Source organism: Pituophis catenifer, unplaced genomic scaffold, assembly GCF_029215685.1.
Source record: "Pituophis catenifer annectens isolate HBS135680 unplaced genomic scaffold, rPitCat1.0.hap2 SCAF_7, whole genome shotgun sequence".
In the NCBI taxonomy this organism is placed as follows: Eukaryota; Metazoa; Chordata; class Lepidosauria; order Squamata; family Colubridae; genus Pituophis; species Pituophis catenifer.
Window position 1 is genome coordinate 48,956,384 of NW_027256887.1, and position 23,961 is coordinate 48,980,344.

Consider the following 23,961-nt stretch of genomic DNA (forward strand, 5'->3'; position numbering starts at 1 on the left):
AACACCGAACCGTTTGTTAAATTGCTGGCTCGCTCGCCCCATTTATTGGAACAAATAGTAGTGTGGAGGGGCGGGGCAAGGGGCGGGGCGAGCCAGCAATTTAACAAAGGGTTCGGCTGAACCCCCTAGAACCCCCAGAATCCCACCACTGACATGACCCCAGGAGACTGTAAACATCATAAATATGAGTCAGTTGCCAAGCATGTGAATTTTGATCACATGACCATGGGAATGCTACAATGGTTGCAAGTGTGAAAAACAGTCATGAGTCATCTTTTTCAGTTCTGTTGTAGGAGGCACACTTTTATTTGACAAACACTTTAGGAAAAATTCAGAATCTTATATTTAATGTAAGGAGAATAAAAATTACCTGTGCTTCTTTTTTATTTGTTCCCTCTTCTGAATCAGACAGGTGTTCTTGTTCGTTTTCATCACTCTAACAGAGAAAATTCATTGAGTTTAACTCACATTTTATCAGAGAAGAGGCTACTAAAATGGCCTGTTCTAACCTTACTTGTAACTTGATATTTTTTCTAATACATTTTATTTCTGCAAAAAGTTTAAAATTTTGTCTTTTCTTGCTGGTAAGACAATTTTCAATACAATTTGCAAGCTTTTTTTAAAATCTACATTCCCTTTTATGTACAGGTTATGGATGTATTAGCACTATTCTGTAGTTGCCATCTCACTTTCTTACAACTCATATTTCCCCAGTCTGATCAGAAACAATTTAATAATTTATCCTCATTATTATAACATTTGACATGATTTATTTTATCAGATATATAATCTATAATTTAAATCCATTTTTAATAAAATATACAATGTTATTCACTATTCAGTGAATTCTTATTATTCATATTTCATTAATGCTGGGCTGTACTGTGTTGATTATTAGCAGAATGAACATTTCTGCATGAATAGATTTAATGTTCCATGCAGTTTTCAATGTGTTATTCAAATCTGGTTCAATCTGTTGGAAGACTCTCCAGAGCAGATATTTGAGACATAAGGAAAACACAGCTGAGAAAATTATGACACTTGAATGCAGGATTGATAGAACTCATGATAAATGTATATAAATGTTAAGGTGATCCAATCTTGTATTTAGAATTTTAGTTAATACATTAATATCTAAGCAGCTCAGTTTTGTCAAAAAATTCTTACAACTGAGGATTTTCTATTGCACATAAATTTACTATACAACGTATAATCCATAATGAAAAAAAATATATGTTCTGCCTAAACTTCAATCCTATAATTTGCAGCAATTCACTCTTATCACATTATGTTACAACTAATACCACATCTTTTAGAATAACTTTTTATATTGTAAACAATGTTTTAAAGTCACACTTATTTAAGGCAATGGCTACCAACCAAATTAAACGTTACTTGAAAAATTGTACAATTTACTGTGTTGCTGATATAAGAACTATCACTTGCAAGTAGATTGATGATCAATAGCTAAACTACTCTATAGATAGAAAATTGATCACTAGACATAACCATCTTACTCTGAATATGGACATGACAAGCATAATGCATATTATATACCATATATCATGTTGTAACATTTACTAGAAAACATCTTACTAAGTCTTTTAAATTGTTTCAAAATGCATATTTAGGGATAAGCTTAATATAATCTCACATCTTGAGTCCAAAAAGAAACTCCTGTTGATCTTCGTTTTTCTCTTGGCCGCCTTCTTTCTCTTATTGATTTTGTTTGTGATTTATCTTCTTCCTTTTCTTCTTCCTTCTTGTCTGCTTCTGCATAAGTAGTAAATGTTAATGATTTAAAGACGTTCTGAAAGCATTTGGATATAACATATAATCTTCAATTGCAGTTCCTGAAACCAAGACAGCATCCAATTTTATGAAAGAATTTTAAATGTTTTTGATAAATATATAGTTTTTGACACCCCATTATTCTCATTATTTATAATTATTCATTTCAGCCAATTCTATCTTCACCTCAGTGAAATAATGTATATATTTAACCTTGGATATCAAAGTCTAACATGTTTGCATACATCATGACATTTACAAACACAAATTCATTAAAGCATCCAGAGCACACTTATTTAGATAAGTATTTGTTTAGCCAGAAGCATCAAGATTTAGCGTGCAACAGACTCTTTGGAGAAAGATTTGCATTTAAGCTAGTTAGATCTGCTTTCTTTTCTATGCAGTTTTCACAAAATAATAAATATCCATTGATACAAATAAATTTAAGATAATAACAAAATCAAATCTTAACTTTCAAACTGATTGTTCAGCTTCAAAATGCTTTTATTAACTTTTACAATAATTATTAAGCATGGCTGCACAAAGCACATTACATTCCTTTGCCATCATGCATTTTATAAGTGTCTTTACCCTTGAATTAATTTAAGAAATGATAAACATCCAGGTACTTGTTTATTTCAGTGTTCCAGTCTTCAGGGCTGAAAAATGAATCTATGTTAAGGTGACACAATATTTAGCTTCAGCCACAATCTAAAATGCTTTTTTTAAAAAAAGTTCCCACCACTCGCCTGAATTAAAGTATGAAGCGTATGGCACTGATAATAGGAATAAAGTTATATTTGAGCTATTGGATGCAATTAAAAATATTTTAATGAAAAGAAGTATCCTAGCCTGTAATGCTGCAAGAAGATTTCTGTATGTTTTGTTAGTTAGTTATTCATTAACCTCTCCAATAATCTTTTGAAGGACAGTTATTTTATTGGTAATGAAAAGAAAGCAAGGAAAAGAAATCCGAGAAAATTTACCTCTCTCATTTTCTTTTGCTGCACTTCTTGAGTAAGCAGAAGTTATACCTATAATGCTATTTGGTCTATTCAATTGACTTGAAGAATTAGAAGAAGTAGCTAGTGAAGAAGTTGATGAAGCAGTTGAAGATGTAGTTCTATAACGATGATATGGCTTGTCAATAAAAAAAATCAACATCAGTTTTGAAATATCAGAATAGATGCATTTATCAAAATCATTCTCATACTGTTTTAGAAGCATCACAATATTTATTCACACATTTTTAAAATATAAAATACCTCCTCTAATGTCCGTGCATATCTTTGCCTGTAATCATCATCTTTAGTTTCAGATTCTTTCTTTTCCTCCTGTTTTTCTTTGTCTTGTTTTTCTTTTTCTTTTTCTTCTTTTTCTTTTTCTTCATTCTCTTGTTCTCTAGTTCGTGTAGGACGATTTCTACCAATTGTTTTTTCAGCTTCCTGGAGATCAGTTAATGTTACACCCTAGAAAAGAATGATTCTAATGTTAACTTATCATTATCCTATTTAACGTATTTTGATTTTCAAGCACAATTATGAAGTTTTTTAATTAATTAGTGACATTCCAGGGATCGCTCTCTGATATAAATACTAGACACACCTATATTGCATAACAATTAAGGATAGGCATTTCTGAAAAATAGTAGAATGCCATTAATGACACAAGATTAAAATCCTTTTCATTTTAATATAATTCATATATTTTCATCATTTATGTTAATTCTATATTTTGTGCACAGGTATATATAGCTAAATTCAAAGAAACACTAATATGAATATGAATAATGTTATTTAATTAGAACATCATGACTGATTTTACGTGGCTTTTGTGATGTTTTATATTTTAATCCATTGTATTTACACTGCTCATAAAGTCCAACAATCATAGACTAGACTAGACTAGACTAGACTAGACTAGACTAGACTAGACTAGACTAGACGTAGACGTAGACGTAGACGTAGAGTAGAGTAGAGTAGAGTAGAGTAGAGTAGAGTAGAATAGAATAGAATAGAATAGAATAGAATAGAATAGAATAGAATAGAATAGAATAGAATAGAATAGAATAGAATAGAATAGAATAGAATAGAATAGAATAGAATAGAATTCCTTATTGGCCAAGTGTGATTGGACACACAAGGAATTTGTCTTGGTGCATAAGCTCTCGGTGTACATAAAAGAAAAGAATGCAAATCAATTAAAAGAGAGATGTATGTTCCTAATCTAATTTTATGAAGAAAAATCCAAGGAAAGTGAAAAAAGTGAGTAGAAACTATGGAGGGATCCCAATGAAAGAAGGAAATATGCTTCTATTCAAACAATAGGCTTAATAAGATTAATAATATTTAATTATGACTAATGGAGAGCCAGTTTGGTCTAGTGGTATCAGGCTAAAAAAACGCCTTCGACATGAAAACAAGTTGTGTGACTTTGGGCCAGTCTCTTTCACTTAGCCCCTTATTTATTATGGGGAAAATAAGAGGAGAAAGGAGTATTAGATATGTTTGCCATCTTGAGTTATTTATAAAAAATAATGAAAATGGGATAAAAACAAGCAAACAAATAAACCTGAACTTATGCCTTAAGAGAAAAATATTGCTTGTCTCTGTGCTAAATCATGTGTAACTTTTTCCCCTCTTCCATAGCCTGTTTGCTGACTGGTAAGCAAAGAGAAGAGGTACATAAAACTTGGAGACTTAGGCCTTGGTAGTTACCACTAATCTTTTTCATGGCAAAGCTCCCTTTAGACTTCTAATATGGGGAGGACTTCTAATACGGGGAGCAAAAGGCAACGTCCCTCCTCTGCCTCATCTTCTAAAACAATTATAACAATTTACTCTAGCTATTCCCTCCTGTTCCAAATTTCATTATGGAGGGCTTTTTTTTTTAACCACCTCAGTACTAGCCGATTTCATCATTTTTCAACTTTTATTTTGCAAATGCATTCTTTTCTGTAACTGGGAAAATCTCAGCAACTATTCATTGAATGCAACAATTGAAACTAAGGCAAAGTTTAGAAAAAAGATGATTAAATTTTTGTTTAAAAAACCTGATTAATATGGTAAGACAAATACACTAGGAGAGAATAAATGTAGCTCAAACTTGAACTGTGGAGTCCTTGATGCTTTCCGAGCTTGTTTGTTTGCTTGCAGACTTTTCTGTGATCAGTCTGGACAATATCTTCAGTGCTATGCAGTGCAATGAACATATTATCTATTCTGATAATGAAATGTCTATGGGCAAACAACCAAGTCAAGACAGCATCAAGGACTCCACAAACAGCACATTTCCAGATCACTATAAAATTCCATCATTTCTTTATATACCATATATTTTTGGCAGGATCTAAAAAAATGCAAAGCACACAATACCACCATTTTGTGAGATGGTTATAAGATACCAAAGATTGCTATACCTGTGTGGATCTTCTGGATTGCCTCGCTTGTCTTGATCTAGCTTTTCTTTGGGATTCTGATTCTTCATCCCGAACTGGAGTGAGGTATGACCTGGAATGAAAGATCTGGTAGGTAATACTCAGCATAAAATAATTGAACTTTTAGATAACACACACAAACACACACACACACACACACTTCCTTAAGTTTCTTGGTTAAATAATGCTAAGGCTGAAAATGCCTATGTTGCATTTCTAATTCTTTAATTAGACTTGAAAGGATGTTTCCATGATAATTAACTACACATGCTTAGCTCAACACACTATTTTTATCCCTAAGTACTATGAAAATAATTCACAAATCTTCAGCTTACAACCACAATTGAGACCAGAATTTCTATTGTTAAGACAACTGTTAAGTGAGTCACACTCAATTTTATAACCTTTTTGCCATAGTTGTTAAATGAGTCACCTGCAGTTAAAGTTAGTAACAAGGTTGTTAAGCGAATCTGATTCTCCATTGACTTTGCTTGTTGGAAACTGACTGGGAAAGTCACAAATGGCGATCACCTGACCCTGTGACACTGCAACCATCATAAATACATGCCAATTGCCAAAGACCTGAATTTTGAACATATAACCGTGGGGAAGCTGCAATAGTTGTAAGTATGTGTACCAGTTTTAAATCATTTTTTCCAGTGCTGTTCTAACTTCAAACAGTTGTTAAATGAATGGTTATAAGTCAAGGACTACCCATATATAATTACCAGATAATTTTAAATACTTGCTATTTTGTATGAATGTGATATCAAGTCTTATAAGAAGATACCTGCAACACATATTTTTTAAAAAAAATAAAAAATACTTTGAAAATTAGAAACTTAAATTTGTTATTTGATTCTGTGAAATGTTCATATGCATCTTGACATGCTAGTCAAGATGCGTATGAACGATGATGAACAAACCAAATGCCTAAATTTTGAACTTACTTGCTTTTTAAACCTTTCTTTTACATTAACTAGCTTTTTACATATAAAAAGCTTGGAACAGAAAGAGTCATTATATGCATCATGCACCTAATCTTACATATATATTACATAAAAACTGAGTTTCCATTACCTTTTTTAAATGAAAGTTATTTCTTTGTAAGCTTTGTGTTGAAAAGGTCAAAAAACCTTAAGAATATTTATATTTAATTTATTGGTTACTTCATCATTTTACATTCTTTTGTAGAATCTTAAAAGTTAATTGTAGCTCCGAATCTGCATTTGAAGTGTGTTTCAGCACATGCACACTTAACACAATTTATATGCATACATGTATTTTTGTTGTACTTCAGAATGGTTCCACAGACTCATTGGATTGGAAGGAACCTTAGAGATCGCCTTGGCTAACCTCTTAACACAGAGCAGCAATTGTATGAAGATGACTGACTGCCCCATCCCAGGGGAAAGCTCTGGGAAAGGGAGCTTTTCCTAGGCTGAAGCTTTTTAAATTTAAAAACAAGGAAACCGAGTTCCCTAAGTTCGTATGATTCTCCTGGGGTAGGAAGAGTTCCAGAATCACCCAACAAGATCCTGCAGTCTGCAAGAAGACTTGGGGAGCAACACTCCAAACGGTGTTCCAGGTGAACCGTTCAGCTAGAGGATGGGGCTACCATCTTCAAGATACTTAACATAGAAAAAAGATTGCTTGTGGACAAATAACTTTTCAACCATAAGAAAATTTACCATCAGTTTCAAACATGATGGAAAATTGCTTAAGTAGCAACTATAGAGTTTATTAGATTTTAAAATTAATGTCTATTAATTAACACTACTTATTTAAAAAGATACTATGAACTTAACTATTTAAACAGAATTCTTCCTATAAACTTTACTAATTCTAATATTCTTATACAATGTACCAAGTTAGCTTTGTAAAGCTACCATGACACTTTATGTCTTTTATTAGAAATCACACACACACACACACACTTTCATTTTAAATGGATAGCAAACTAAGTAACCATCATTGTCAAAAATCACAACATATTTTAAGAACAAGGCTGTGATACAATTTAATTCAACTTGAAAACCATTTATAAATAATAAAATATTATGATAGAAATTTATGCTTATAGTTTATTCTGACTTATTATTCATAATTTACTGGCCACTAGAATTAACTTTTGAACTTTGATTTGATATTAATAATAGTTTAAAAATCTCAAATAGCGTGTTTCCCTGAAAATAAGACCTATCCCCAAAATAAGACCTAGCATGTTTTTGTAGTAGGATTGATTTAATACTACCTTAAAATGTTAGTTCAATTTATTATAGCTGGAGAATCTCTTATTTTCTTTTTGTTTTTCTATTCTATTTTATTTTTTGCATTTCTATTTAGTAGTTTTTAAATAACTACTAAATCAATCTTCGCTTATAAAGAAAAAATAAATTCTTCTCAAGAAAATTCTTCTCAAAAATCTACAAATAATGAAAGACCATGACAATGAAAACATTAAATACCACTCATTATCTTAAATTTAAAATATGCAAGGAGTTACAGAAAGCACAAATACCATAGACCTTATTTTAGAAAAGTACAATATAACTGAACCGTGGTTTGAATGTATATTTAGCAAGAAGCATACTAATATCTATCTATACAAGAAAAGTAATATTTTTATAATGTTTACACACCTGCGTCTCTCCCTGACTTCTGAAGATGACACAGTACCAGTAGTAGTTGTAGTCAAGGCAGTAGTAGTAACCCCAGTATTTACAACTGAGGGTGCAACAGGAACAGTCAGTGCTGTAGAAACATTGTCTTTGTCTTTCTCAGTGCTATCGTCAGCCCATAAACGATTTGAGGTACTACAGGATCCCAGCAAAAGCAACAAAAGAAAAATGGCTAAGCAATAAAAGCAGTTCACTAAAAGAGTGTGATACAAAGAAATGATTTTTTTCCCCTTTTTAAAAAAAATATGCAATTTTGCTAAGCTCTGCTTTAAAATTATCCAAATGTTCCAAGTGAATTTTTCTGGATTATCTTTTCACTTTATTTCTCAAGTACTGATGTTATTATAATGCAATGACGCATAGCTATTCTTTTTATGTGAATATTATTTGGATTTTGGGCCGGGGTCATATGTAAAATGACAAAATGCATTGAAATTTAAACATAATATGGCTAAAATAATACACTGAAAGAAATGTCAAATTATATTAACATGTAGTAATACTCTGCCAGTTAGAGATGCTTTAGGCTAGAGGTGGTTGGTGCAATGACAGAGAAGACACCATCCGTCACGCTGCTTGAGTCTGTGATTTTTAGTCTTAATCCTTGTAATTTTAATTGTTCTTAAATTTATAATTGTTTTTATATTTCTATTTTTATTATATTGTAAGATACCCAGAGTTGCTTTGCATAGCAAAATGGGTGTCATATTTAATAGTTAAATAAATACTCCAATTGAAGCTATGTTTATATTCTATCATCCTCAGTGCAAAGAACCCAGATAAACTACCCAACATTTCCACTTCTTGATCAGTGAATAAATGTTAATTATTCTCAATAATACCTCAATAATATTATAATAATTGGATATACACACAAATAATGCTATGAAATTGGCAGAACAGTATATAATCCATGGTCTGATTTCTACCTAATCACACGCACATAGATACAAGGACCTCCTTTGAATTACATTTACTCATCCTATTGGGAAAGTAAATGCAGGAGAGGCATGCTCTGAGTTCCATTGACCAAGAAATGTCACCTGAAAGAACATTTTTTCTATCATGTCTTTGGAACATGATCACCCCCGCCCCACCACGGAAATCAGAATGGCTTTGACCCTGCTGACTTTTCATAGTCCTGAAAACATGGTTTTGCCATCAGAAGCGAGGAGTTAGAAGTGGGAAGAGCCTGTGCAGTAGCCATATTGACTGTTTTTGGTGGCTATGAGAACACCTCTGCTATGGATTTTGTTGGATGGCCTTTTAAAAATATTTTATGACTCTGAAATTGTAGTTACAATTTCAGAGCCATAAATGTTTTAAATGTTTTGGTGGGGGGGGGGGGGTTGTTTTTATATTTTGTGAGCCAACAAATGTGAAGAGATAGGAGATGGGAAGCAATATAAATGGACTAATTAAATACATACACACACAAGGTTTTTTTTTAGGAATGTTGCCCTCCAAAAAAGCAAATATGGGAATTAAAATGGATCAATCTAAAATATTTTTTCTGGTCTCTCTGGGATAAAGTAAGGTGGAGTCTGTCAGAAATCATTCTGGAGATCAATATCTCCGGCAACTTACTTAAGGAATGTTCAAAATGCACAGAAATCAGTGTATGAAATCCATAATATCTTAAGGTACAAATAAGTGAATTACGCCAAGAAAAAAGGAATTTATCTTAGAATCAGAGCACTACTACAACTTGAGTTGAAAATTAATTTAAGCGCACATGTGGTATTACTCTGGCCTCAAATGCTTTTAATCCACCTGTAGGCACAAAATCAGCACAAAACTGCAGGCCCAGTACCTTATGCACAAAAGTTCACATTAATCTTACCTGCTTTGCATGGCTGATGTTGCTGAACCTGTTGTGGCCTTTGCAGCAGTGCTTGTACTAGAAAGCAGATTTTTCTGAAGACCAGTGAGAGAGGTAACAGTTGATATAGATGTAGTATTTGGAACACTAGTATTAATCAAGTCATCTTGTCTTCTACCAAAGGAACTGCTACCAAATAAAAAAAAATTGAAATATTTTTACACTGATGATTTTTTGACCAAATGCCAATTAAATCCACTAAAAGGAAAAATGATAATTATAATACATGAGTACTACTTTTCCCCTTTTCTAGATATGATTACACCGCCTTAACCCAGTAAAACAATATGCTTGCGTATATCCATGTAATACTATGGTATATTTATCAAACGGTAATTATGTAATTATTAATACTATTTTATATATTTAATAACAACTATAATTACAACTATGCAGATAAAAGCAAGCAAATGAAATCCATTAAAAATGCATGTTTTAAGAAACCAAAAACTAGTAACTTACATACTGGTTATAAAGTAATAAAAATTATAAAGCAAACTCATTAGTGAAGAACTGATACCTACCTAAAACATTCATATCAATGAAAGGCAATCCTATTTCTATTGTTGCTTCCAGTAACAGGAAAGAAAATATTCTTACATTTATTTAGTTCATTACATTATGGAAGACGTAAAAAAAACCCAGTGAATTACATAAAATGTGCCTTTTAATCATGCTAAACTCTATATTTAGCATGATTCCTTTAAAAAAGAAAAGGAGATAGAAAAAAATTACAAGACCAGAGAAACATCTTAGAGAATAATACCCCGCCCCAACATTTCATATGTGAATATGCTCGTACCAAAAGATGGCGGGATAAGACCAAAATCAACTTTCCCGTCAAACAAGTACAGAAATCATTGTAGTAAAGAAGTAATTGTTATTTTTCATTTATGGAAAACTATTATTTTTATGTATTCAGTATAAATTACATATACTAAATATTATTCAACTGTGTATTGAACTATATTAAAATAGTTAAATGTTGCTGTTCTTTAAATTTCTCTTTGATTAAATTATACTCAGAATCAAGGACTTACTATATAGCTGAAAGAAAAAAAATGTTAATATTCTTTTACACTCTTGCTTTTTGCTAATCATTCTGGAAAATACCTCATGTTATGAAGGGTTATTTATTTACCTTTTCTGATAGCTTGAATTTAGTGATGCAGTTCCTTCATTTGAGATATTTTTCTTTGCATCGTCTTCCCATTTTCTTCTAGTATAAGAACCACTACCACGTATTATACTGGCTGAAGAATCCCTATTTTCTTTCTCTTCAATATCTGATGTACTGGCCAGCCGTCTTGGTATTGTAGGTGCCACATATGCAAGCCTAGTTGTTTTTGTATCTCTCTCCTGAAAGAATTTTTAAAATAATATTTCAGCTACAACCAATTTAAAGTTTTATTTTTTAAATAACCAATTTCCTCCGTGGAATAAGTATATTTATTCTTGATATATTCCATGATAAATTTACAATTTCCTCCAATCAATTTTACAGAACAGTAAGCTAAGGGCTTCATGAAATTAATCTAAGGACTGTGTATCTCATGCTCTTCCCCTAAAGTATCATCATCACCTGTCCATGCTTCTAAATTGGATATATCAAGCCAGATTTTGCACAACAGAATTAATGTAGCTAAATTTGACATCAGGTCCCAGAATAACGAAAAATAATATCAAAGTATTTCAACCTTCTGGGACACTCCATTACAGATTTTCAAAGAAGCTATTTTGTAACAAAGAAACTTACTCAGCACAAATGAGTGCAAAACTGCTAAACTCAAAAACTTCCGGACTGTGTGTGCATGTCTGTCTGTCTGCCTGTCTTGTCTATCATATTTATATGACTATCTCAGAAGATCTCAATAAACACAATGAGTTTTAAACAAATTACAACAGTTGATAAGATAACGTGTTTCCCCGAAAATAAGACCCTGTCTTATATTTTTTTGAACCCCAAAATAAGTGGTTGGTCTTATTTTCGGGGATGTCTTATTATTTTGGGCACATGGAGCAAGACGGGGCTCCTCTTGCCGTCTTATCTGATTTCCAGATCTGTCTCCCTAACCCTAACTAGAGGAAATGGTGGGGACCAGCTGTGCATGCATTTAAATATTTTTGGGGAGGGCTTATTTTAGCACATGCACTTAAAAGCCTGATTGGGCTTATTATCAGGGGATGTCTTATTTTAGGGGAAACAGGGTACTTGTTTTCTGCATCTGCATAACTAATCTGTTTCTTTTCCCCTACTGCCATCCTAATTTAAATGCTACATCAATTTAGCTATTCCAGGTATTAGAGTAAGTGAGCTGTACTTTAGAAAAGCTTATGCCTTTTCATAGAATTTATTAATGTGAAAAGATAGTACCAGACTCCTTCCGATTTATACTTTAAAATACTTACAAAATTAAAATCTAGAAAGCTGATTAGTTGCTAAACCCGAACTAAAATACAGAAAGGGCAAATAACAAGATAATTTCACAGAATTACTTTCCTTCCACAAAGCATTACGGTAACAGATATATGCTGCACCCTCAAACTTATTAGTAACAGATATCTGGGGAGAGATGGAAGAGATGCCATAATCTTTCTGCAAGATACTAGTTCGCATATACTAATCAAGAATCAAAGAAAAATACACAAAAAGACACTTGAACCCTTGCTCCTCACTGAGCTTTAATATTTCAAACTGACTTTACCATTCATGCGAGTAAAGACCTTAACCCATAAATTATGGACATAAAAATCTGATCTGCATTTTCATAATCTGGTTGTCATTCAAACATGTACTGCTTTGGTTTGAAATCAATACCAAGAGTAACTTAATTAACAATAACTTAATTATGTTGCAAATTTTGGAGGAAAACAGTTACCTTGTCTTTGTTATCTAATGAAGATGACAATCTAGGGCTTGAAGCTGAACGTATAACACCTGTTGAATCTTTTTCTTTTTGAGTTTCTTTGCTAGCTGTAATTTCTGCCAGAGCCCCGTAACTGCCAGTCTTTCGAAGACCCAATCTCCAAGAAGCAGGAGACTCATCTTTTCGTTCTTCTTCTTTGGGAGATATCTTAGTTGAAGCTGGAAACTGCAAAACACAGAGTTGCTTTTTTATAAGCTTGCTTCCAAGCATCCACCGTGCAGTCAAACATTTAAGAAAGGACATGCACAGACCAGAAAACAAGAAATTCTAGAATCTCAACAACAATAACAGGTTTTCTGCTCTGTTCACTGACAAGTATACATAAATCACAGAAATAGCATCATTCTGCTTAATTACATTGCAACCATCTTTAATACCAAAACGAAGAATATTGGCTAAATATAAGTTTCTGTGTTACAGAATGAAGGTATGATACATAATCACACAATGCACATTTAGAGAACAGAAGTTCAGGCAAGCAACTCTATTTTTTGCTTTGTGGAGATTGTGAAGGTTAGAACTCTACCTTGTTCAAACCACATTTACACAACATGGATGCTATATTTAAGGAATATAGCAATTAATCTTTGCATTCTTCCATTTATCTTTATAAAACCTTAAAAATGCAAAAATAAACATTACAGAAGACTTCAACAGAGGGTCATACACAGCAACTATGTGAAGCCTGATTCAAAATTAAATAGATTATTTGGAAACTAATTCTAGCAAGCCTCCTTTAAAAAATCTCTTAAAAATATTCTGCTACTCAAGATAACTGTCCCCCCCACCCAAGGAATACTTTCCAAATAAAGCAATAGTGAAAAATATATTATCTTTAAAAGTATTGCTTTGTTAATACTCTTATCCTCTCTCCAAAAATGAAAGGCAGGGTTCCTTCCTAGCCAATCAGCAGCAATGAAAAAGTTTAATAATTAAAGTATAACTATGAAGATGCTGGATTTCTTATGTGCAATAATGAACTGTGATTATGATGTATCATGGTTCGTCAATAAGATGCAATGGTCTGGACTGCAACAGTGCAAAACACTAAACCATTAATGTGGCTTTGTATAACGTATGAATGCAATATTTCTGGTAGTCCATAGAATAATTTGTTTGGTGCTTTATTTTATAACAGAAATATTTATTTAAGCTGAGAAAATAAGGTCAAATAATGGGGATGAATGCAAACAATAATTGCTTCTGTCAAACTTCAAGATTTTGAGCTTTTCTTTGGGTTTATAAACAGATCACATAAGACACTCTAATTTTCCATCATTTTAATTCTAGAATTCCATGCTTTATGAGGTTTTCTTCAAATATATATTTTATATTTCTGGAGAAGAAAGAAAAGCTTCATACCATTTCCTGAGCAAGTTAAAATTTCAAAAAAAACTAATTTTTTTTCAAAGGTTAGCTTTAAATGTTGCACTATGAATACATACTTGCCATGATGCAAAAATAACACTGTTTAAAATCATGCAATTACGATGCCAACATTGGAATTAGCAGTTGTTATTTGGTAACCTGGAAAAAGAAGCTAAAGATACAATGCCCTCACCAGACACTTTTCACCTTTACTTGGCACAAGAATAATGCCAGTTCTATGTAAGCCCTGTCTCCATGATGCAGGATCTACAGAGTCCATCACAGGCATGAGAGGAGAGGGAGAATCATACTAAAGCCAATTGGGACAAGACACATAAAAGATATAAAGATTGAAGAAAAAAATGGGTGTTTGCCTTTAAAAGCTTCATGCGTTTGTACCCTATTTTTCACAAAAATGCACAAGACACTTGGTTTAAATTTATTCCATCAAAAGTCCCTAATGACAATAGAATTAATTATTGAAATATAGAATTAAAATATATTAAAATGTTGATGTAAGGATTCACAAAACGTTCTCCTCATCCCTTGACTCTAGACATATTCTTGAATGAAGATTCCACTTTAGTACTTGTAATGTTGAAAGACCCCCAACCATATACGAAAAGAAAATAAAGAAGAGGGGGGGTGAGAAAAGTAATAAAGGAAAGTCAGAAGAAAAAGAGTTGTAGAATAAAATTGATATTCATTTTCTATTTTCTTTTTCACTAAAGATCACCACTACTTGATCAAGTTAACAGAGACATGGATAAAAGTTCCCTTAGTATTGCAACGAGATGTGGAAATAGTTGAAACCTACTGCTATGTTATGAATTAATTGGTGCTTCTCCATATTCACATAATATATAGAAAAGTACAGATGTGCTATGTTCTGAATCTAAACCCAAAAGATGCTTCAGGTTATACATATCAGCACCTCATTAAGGAATACACAATAGCTGTGCTTCCCAAGAAAATAAGTGTTTGGTGTAAGAAAGTGACAAACAGTGTTAAGTTTCAGAAAAGGTGTGAGCATGCTATTGGCACTTCCTTAGCTTAAAAGTCTTTTTTTCTTGGACTGCAAAGTTATAATGCAAGTGCAGATAGACACATCTTTTTTATAGATGAGCCAAGAGATGCAGTAAGCACACTAAGAAATGCTCTGAAGCATCTTTTCAGCTTCAAATCTGAAGCACACCATATCCCTCGAGATTTGCTGAGACCATTGGTAAAGGGTATCAGGAATTCTTACTCTTTAGGGTTTTTGTTTTAGGGTGTTCTCAAATCTACTGGCAAATTGACAGTTTTAACTAATTGACAGAACTCTAAATTGAAAAGACTGAGAACTGACACAGTAGTTTTCCATACCCAGCATCTAACAAATATTGAAAACTACACAGTATTTGGATAAAAGACCATTAAGGAAAACCAATGATTATATGTTAAGACTGGGAAACAAAAAAAAATTCTAGAAAGAAATAGTAAACATTTCTTAATTATTGCCAATGTAGCTATATTGCACAGTAAACACAAGTGTTCAGTTCAATTTGTAGAATTTAAGATTTCATGAAGGTATTTTTTATAGTTGGTAAGTAATTAAAATCCTTTTTTTCAACATATAAGCAATACAAAAGCTACATATTTGTTTATGGCAAGAGTATGTGAACCTCCAGGATTATAAATTAGTTTATAGGGAAAATTAGAATCAAAGTCAGATCTTTACAATACAGCTATGTGGAAATGTGTCATGCTTAAACAAAAGTGATTTCAGGACCTCCAAAATATAGTCGTTAATGAGAGCCTCTCAACACTAGAAAAGTTTAAAGTCCCACAGTCCACTGTCAGGCAGACTGTAAAAATGGAAAGAATTCAGCAGCACTGTCACCCTCTTCTAGAGTGGTTGATCAATCAAGATCACACCAAGAGTAAGGTCTTAAAGGTAATATCTAAGGAACTAATAGCTTCTCTTGCATTGGCAAACATTAGTGTTTGTGAGACCACTATCAGGAGTATACTGAGCAACAATAATGTGCATGGTAAGATTGCAAGGAGAAAGTTACTACTCTCCAAAAAGCACATGGCTGCCTATTTACACTTTGCGAAAGAACACATGGATGAGCCAAATGGCTATTGGAAGAATGCTATATGGATGGATGAAACCAAAATAAAATTCTCGGCTTGAATGAAGTGTTACATTTGGCAAAAGACAAACCACTGCATTCCAACATAAGATACTTATCCCATGTGTCAAACACATAGTACTAGTGGTATCATAATTTGGGACAGCTTTTTTGCCTCTGGACCAGGGCAACTTATCTTCAATGATTAAATTAAAATTTTGCTTTTTAAATAGATATGCAATTATATACAATTAAATGTTAGTACTAGTAAATGAATAAAAGCATCTTTTACCTTTTTAAGAGGGGATGTAGGTGTCACTTGACCAGTAGGAACAGATGGTGTTGTTACAACAATCGAAGAAGCTTGCACATTGGTAGTACTTGAATTATTGGCTATAGATTTGTTCTTTTCTATTAAAAAAAAATCAGTCACAGTTTATATAATATAAATGTCTGTAACTATCCCATTCTCTCAAAAGGTGTTAATTTAAACCTCAAAACTAAAGAACTAATTTTGTTAAGAAATATTTCTAATTATTGTAACTACTCGCAAAATTATTAACAAATACTACTTATGACGAATCCTCATAGTTCTGGCCATCCCTGCCATCACAAAATCATAATCCAGTGCTTGGTGCCCATCTCACAATTATGATGTTGCAACAAGCCATGGTCACATGATCATTATTTATGTTCTCTGCCGGCTTTGCACAAAAACAAGAAAAGGCAACAGGAATCTAGAAGCTGTGGTCATGTTGGTTCTTACTTAACAACCTGCATAAACCTTGTTAAAGACAGCCACCGGGACTACTGGAATTGCTGCCATTAAACAACATGGTCAGTGATATTGTACTTTTATAAAAAAATACAATGTCATAAGCTGTCATAAGTCACAGACTACTTGTAGTGGCTACTTTAAAACACAAAACAAGATTCCATCTTTCTTGCAAATTGGAGAAGGGGAAGGGAAGGAAAAATTATGAGAGGAATACTTCCCACATTATATTCTCATAGCAGATATACTGTATATAGCAGATATACTATATTTTGCTATTAAAAACTGATCAAATTATTATAACATTCCTGGTACTAATTAACAGTAGGATACAACAAAAAAATGGTGTTGTTTTAATTAATGTATTCATATGCTATCAATGTGTTCTGAGTAATGCAGGGATGTTTACAATAAACATTTAAGATAATAATACAAATATGATAAAACACTTAAAACAAGATGAAACCAAAACTAAGAATAGTGCAAACGTCTAAAATCACAAGAATAGCTCCTAAATGGCTAGAAACATATTAGGATAATGGTGATGAATAGGATTATTTTCTTCCAGTCAAAATTTACAGGGGACACAGCCTTAATAAAGAAAATGATACAGAATTTCAGAACATTTTTAATTTTTGCAGTCTATTAGAATCTTGATGTACCATTTTAATGCTTCTTTTTAATAATCTCCAGATACCATCAAATATCAGTAATAGAATTCATAATTTTCATGAGCTGCAAAAACATGACTGGGAAACACTTTATGCTCCACAGATCATGGTTGTCAGTCTCTGATGTAAGAGTCAGGCAAAGTGGAATGTAGCTCTCAATCCCAAATGCAACAGTTAAGAAAGCACTCTTTCATGTTTTATAACTCTTAGCAAAGGCACCCAGAAAAATAATTGACTACATGGGATATAATTATATACAATATGTCAATATTTAACAGTAAATATAGACTGCTCAAAAAAATAAAGGGAACACAAGCAGAAGACATCCGAGATCTGAATGAATGAAATAGCCTTATTAAATACTTTGTTCGTTACCTACAGTAGTTTTGTGTTCCCTTTAGTTGTTTGAGGAGTGTATAAACTACTGTATGTAAAGAACAAAGTATTTAATAAGGCTATTTCATTCATTCAGATCTCGGATGTCTTCTGCTTGTGTTCCCTTTATTTTTTTGAGCAGTATATTTTAATAACCAAGCAAGTATTCAACAAATTGAAGTACAATGTAGTCTCAGTGAATGGATACTGAATCATTAAAGGAGGGTGAAAACCAGACAATTATGGAATTTACCTTTTCATGTTCTACACATTTAAAAATAACTAATATTCCCAGTGCTTTTCATTAAAAAATGAAATACTGATGTATGGAGTTGAATCCTGTCTATAAACATATTATGCAAAAGAGGTATTATAGTAGGCCTTTAATCCATCTAGAATCTTTTTCCAAGTACCAGTACTTATAGTAGACCTCTGAATCTACCTTATAATGAATAATTGGAGAAAAATGAAAGTACAAATTTGGAGCATAGAGATTCAGCTTCAGGGAAAAGTTAAGTTCTCTAGCATGCCAAATAAAGTATGATGAAAGTCCTGTTGATATTTTAAAATCTCCAAGTTTACATGAATTAATTCTTGTGTCACAGTCATATTTTCCTGGCACAAGATTGCATAGTAGGAACAAAGAAAACACAGCAATGAAAGTCATGTAACTCAAGAAATGCTGAAGTGATGAGTCTGAACCTTTAAGTCATTCTTGGAAGACATATATTGTACACTGCAGCAAGATTTTCAATATTGCATTACTATAATTAAGTGAACTAAAAGTATATCTTTTTGGTTTGTTATTTTAAAATTAATCATATTATGCTATATAGCAAAACCATAAAGCCTATAGGAAAAGAAAGCAAGAAAAGAAGGAAATGAATTTTGTAGAAGTTTACAAGGCTGAAATTGTTCTGCTACAACAAAAGTTAATCTGAAAAGCCAATTTATGCATTACTTTTTTTAATTTTCTAGCTATAGATTAATTACTAAACTGTTGGAAATAATTTTCTAAGCTAAGCTTTCAGTAAATTAACTGCTTGTGTATTTTTTTAAAAATAGCACATCCAGTATTTTGTGTATAAATTTGATAGATTATTCTTCGTTACTAAGATTAAAAACAAGTAATCAAGTTATTAGTGTACAAAATAGAGAAGTGGCCAATGTAATTTGCATAAATAGAGTACTTTGAAGCATATATTTAATTTTCCCACATCCATTTGTTGAGACTTTCAACAAAATAATCTTAACATGCATCACCATTGCTCACTTACTTTTCAGGACACACTTGACCTTAAGTGATGGAGACAGCAATTTTAAACAAGCTAACTTTAGCAATGCTGCATGTTTTTGCAAAATCAATACAACCCATTACCACAGAAGTTTCTTTTGATAATATAAGTGAAATGTAAGTGCATGTAATACTTGATTTTTCAACTCTTGCTGCAAGACTTCTTACTCGTTGTTTTCAGGTAATATAGCACCTTGTTTCTCATAGTTACCCAATTACCTATTTGTGAAGCTAATTGAACTGTTCAAAAATTATGTATAGATGTTTTAAGAACATGTAAAACATGGTAAGAGATAAAAATTGATCCAATGCATTATGAGCTTTCTCTAAAAAATTAAAAATACTTAATGCCTTCCATCTGTCCCTCCACATCAACTCATGCTATTTTTAAGGCAGCAGCAAACATAAAACAAGGAAGAAACAAAAATCAAAGAATAAATTAAAATGAAGTGAAAATAAATAAAAAGGTAACCGAAGTATTTTTCCACATTACCTGTTTCTGCTTCGGATTCTGAATCTTCTTCCTCATCTTCTTCACTAGAACAACTGGATTCATCTTTTTTTCCTTCTTCCTCCTCATCACCTTTTTCTTGTTCTAAAGACTCAATGTTTGATGGATTCTTGTCTTGCTCAATGATCAAAGTATCTTTACTGGAATATTGATATTATAAATATTTATTTATTATTTTAGTGGAAAAAATGAATATCAAGGTGGACTGTTTGTTCCACAGCATATTCTAGTCCAAATTTGTGTAATCTTAATCTCTTTGCCCCCCTCCCTAACTTAATTTCAGTTTAGCTACTTACTTTTTAAATGATTTTTGAGACTGATTATTGTCCATGTTGGCTGTTGTTTCAATTAAAGGTGATTTCTTCTCCTTCTTCTCACTATGAAGCTTTAAGAAAAGTTAAAATACTTAATTAGATTTTTAATTATTATATGTAAAATTTACTAAGAAAGTTGCAGTATTAATAATTCAAAAAGTACAATCCTTTAATCTTTCAAAACTAATTTTCAGAATAAAAAGCAACCCTGGCCTGGAGCAAACAAACTGTCTAAAACCATCCCCATTTCTCATATCTGAAGATCATATAAAATTTCCATAAATACAAAGGCAGGATAAAAATAAATAAAATAGATAAAAAGTAAAATAACGCTAGTTCACAACCAATAAATTATTTTATTAGGCACTGCTTTCAGAAAATATCTGGAAGTATTGTAAGAGAAACTACTATGAAAATGAAGTTTCTATGTTTGGTAGCAATAGTAATATAAGGATCTTTGGAACTTCAAAATAGCTAAGAACTGGCAGTTATTAGCAAATAGAGCCTTGGGAGTTAATACCAAACTCCCTGAGCAGAAATGGATTCCCATCAGATTATATGTTGCTGTAGCTTAATATGGAGAAGGCAGTTTCTTACTCACAGTGGTATATCATGACAACTTATAATATGGGGCCACAAGCTCTAGCTGGCAGCGGAATAAAGCTTTGGAAATAAGATGGACTAATTCTACTATGTTTAAACTTCTTCCCAACATCGTATAAAGCTAAAGGACCAAGCAGTGTTTCTCATTTGGGAACAAGGAATAAATACAAAACTTTCCATGCTGCTCGAAATAGGAAGTAAATGTGGCTTCAGAAAGAACAATATAGAAATGGGGTGTTGGTCCTACCTGAGACGCACCTTCTCGTTGGGTGGAGACAGCAGCCAAGATGGGTTGTGCTCGTCTGTTCAGGTTGATAGACTGAGCCTGTCAAAGCTGTTAAGTCCCGCCCTTGTTACTGGGTAGACCCAGCTTTTAGCGAAGACAAGCTCGACGTGTGGGAGACCAAACCAAGAAGGAAAGAAAGGTAAGACATAGAGACCAGACTGGTGAAGGGAGGGTCTGGCTGCTGTCTCCACCTAACGAGAAGGTGCGTCTCAGGTAGGATCAACGCCCCTTCTCCATTGTGGGTGGGACATACCAAAGATCACAGTCTTTACAGTTGGGGGGGACCAGGCTGGTCCAAAGAACCGTCCTCCGAGAGAACCTGCTGCAGCACCCTACGACCAAACGCGGCATCTGCTGAAGCAAACTTGTCCAGTTTATAGTGCTGGATAAATGGAGAAGGTGAAGTCCACGTCGCCGCCCTGCAGATTTCGAGTAGTGAGGCCTGTGTGGCCCAAGCCGCCAATGTCGCAGCGCTGCGGATAGAATGCGCAGCCAGTCGAGGTGGTCTCAGTAAGGAACGTAGGTTGTAGGCCGTGGCAATCGTCTGCCGGATCCAACGTCCAATGGTCGTTAACGACACCTTGCATCCTAAGGAAACCGGCAGGAGGGAGACAAATAGAGATTCGGTTTTGCGGAAGTCCGCAGTCTGCTTAATGTAAATACGGAGTGCCCGCCGGACATCCAGAGAGTGCCACCGTCATTCGAGCCGGTGAACCGGGCGAGGATAAAAGTTGGGCAGGACCAGTTCCTGCATGCGGTGGAAGGTCGTATTGACCTTGGGCACAAAGGTAGGATCAAGATGGAATACTACACGATCCTCGTGGAAAACACAGAGGTCATTACGGATGGAGAGGGCAGCCATCTCCGAGATGTGGTGGGCTGAAGTAATAGCTACCAAAAAGGCAACTTTACAAGTTAAAAGTCACAGGCTAGTCGTCCACAGGGACTCGTACAGGGCACCCGTAAGAAAATTAAGAACTACAGAAAGATCCCAGGTTGGGTATCGATGCAGCACTGGCGGGCATAAATTGGTGGCGCCCCGCAGGAACTGGCGAATCAAGGGGTGCTGTGCCAAGGAAGACAACGATCCTAAGATAAGTATTGACGAGATCGCCGCCATCTGCCTTCTCAATGTATTAGGAGAAAACCCCTTGGAAAGGCCCTCTTGAAAAAACACCAGAATGTCGACAACTGAGGCCTGGAGGGGTAGAACCCCGTTCTGATCGCACCATGTACAAAAGGCCCGCCAGGTGGCTGAGTAAATTTGGTCCGTAGAAGGCTGTCATGAAGCCTGAATGGTGCGTATCACCTCTGCCAGGATGTTGGCTTCTCCTAGGGCGCACCGCTCAACCGCCAAGCGGTCAGACGTAGCCACAGGTCCGGGTGCCTCACCGCCCCTTGGGTCAGGGCATCCTCCGGTTGAGGTAGCTGCCAAGGCGGGGCTACTGACAACGACACTAGGTACGCAAACCAAGGCCTGCGCGGCCAATGCGGAGCCAGAAGGATGATGTCCGCTCGCTCCAACAACAGCTTGCGAATCACATGGGAAAGTAGGGAGACCGGCGGGAACGCACAGAGTAGCCCCGGGGGCCTCCGCCTGCGGCGACTGGTACCACGAGATGAAGCGCGGAAGCTGAGCATTGTCCAACATGGCAAAGAGGTCGATCACCGGCATCCCGAAACATGCAGCAATTTGGCAGAAAATGTGCGGGTGAAGGCACCACTCCGCGTGATCCAGTCGTTGGCAGCTTAGCCAGTCTGCTTGAACATTGGTGATGCCAGAAATGTGTTCCGCCCGCAACGAGGCGAGATGTGTCTCCGACCAGACCCCAATCTCAAGGCCACCGACATCAGGGATAGGGACCGTGTGCCCCTTAGGCGATTGATATGGGCTTTCGCCGTAATATTGTCCGTTAGGACCAGGACGTGAGAGTTGGAGATGAGATGGCGAAAGGCTTGAAGCGCCAGGTAGACAGCCCGCTGTTCCAGCCAGTTGATGGGGCGACGGGCATCGGTGCTGTTCCAGGTGCCCTGTGTCACTTGGCCCAGACAATGAGCATCCCAACCCAGAAGGCTGGCATCCATTGTCACCACCACTCTCCGCGGGTCGAAGAAGAGACAACCTCGGGATATTGCAGGTGACCGCCACCACCCCAGGGACCTGATCACCTTTCTGGGGACGGGAACGTTTATGGTGGAAGTGTCTCTGTCCGCCTTCTGCAACAGCAAAAGAAACCATTGAAGTTCCCTCGAGTGCAACTGGGCCCAGGGAACTATCGCGATGGCAGAGATCATTTTGCCCAGGAGCTGTGACAGTACATGGGGAGACACCGACCTAACCTGTTCAACTTTAGAAACCAGGGACCTCAAGCTATCCTGCCATTCACGCGAAAGGAAGACCCTCCCTGCCACCGAATCTATCAGGGCCCCCAGGTGGAGCAGACAAATGGTAGGGACAAGGTGGCTCTTCCAAAGTTAATGGAGAAGCCATGGGCAGCCAGGGTCTGGAGGGTCAGCTGAATATCAGAGGAAGCTCGTTACAGGGTAGAAGACAGAATCAAAATATCGTCTAAGTAGCATTGTAGACAAACAGATTTAGCCCTAAGGAATGCTGCCAATACAGCCAATACCTTGATAAAGGTACGAGGGGCAGACGAAAGGCCAAAGGGCAAGGCCCGATACTGGAAATGGCGCCCCCCATAGCAGAACCGAAGGAACCTCCTGTGGGAGGGAAGGATGTGAATGTGGAGATAGGCCTCGGTGAGGTCTATGGAAGAGAGGAGATCGCCCCTCCTAACACCGTTGAGTATTGATCTTAAGGACTGCATCTTGAATTTCCAGTATACGACATATCAGTTCAAACGCTTAAGGTCCAGAACAGGTCTCCACCTCCCCGATGACTTTGGTACAAGAAAAACACGGGAATAAAA

At 35.0% G+C, this 23,961-nt stretch overlaps 1 protein-coding gene across 2 annotated transcripts in view; it reads right to left on the reverse strand.

Moving 5' to 3' along the window:
* The window catches only part of PPP1R12A (protein phosphatase 1 regulatory subunit 12A), a 149,373-nt gene that overhangs the window by 22,439 nt on the left and 102,973 nt on the right, over positions 1-23,961 (reverse strand). For both annotated transcript variants that reach the window (XM_070947961.1, XM_070947963.1), the window contains exons 7-18: positions 20,125-20,213; positions 19,811-19,968; positions 16,495-16,613; positions 12,670-12,882; positions 10,932-11,149; positions 9,752-9,919; positions 7,870-8,043; positions 5,210-5,300; positions 3,057-3,260; positions 2,778-2,931; positions 1,655-1,773; positions 371-436 (exon numbers count right to left, since the gene is read on the reverse strand). In XM_070947961.1, the coding sequence (XP_070804062.1) occupies positions 371-436; positions 1,655-1,773; positions 2,778-2,931; positions 3,057-3,260; positions 5,210-5,300; positions 7,870-8,043; positions 9,752-9,919; positions 10,932-11,149; positions 12,670-12,882; positions 16,495-16,613; positions 19,811-19,968; positions 20,125-20,213 (1,773 nt within the window). The remainder of the gene's footprint in view (positions 1-370; positions 437-1,654; positions 1,774-2,777; positions 2,932-3,056; positions 3,261-5,209; positions 5,301-7,869; positions 8,044-9,751; positions 9,920-10,931; positions 11,150-12,669; positions 12,883-16,494; positions 16,614-19,810; positions 19,969-20,124; positions 20,214-23,961) is intronic.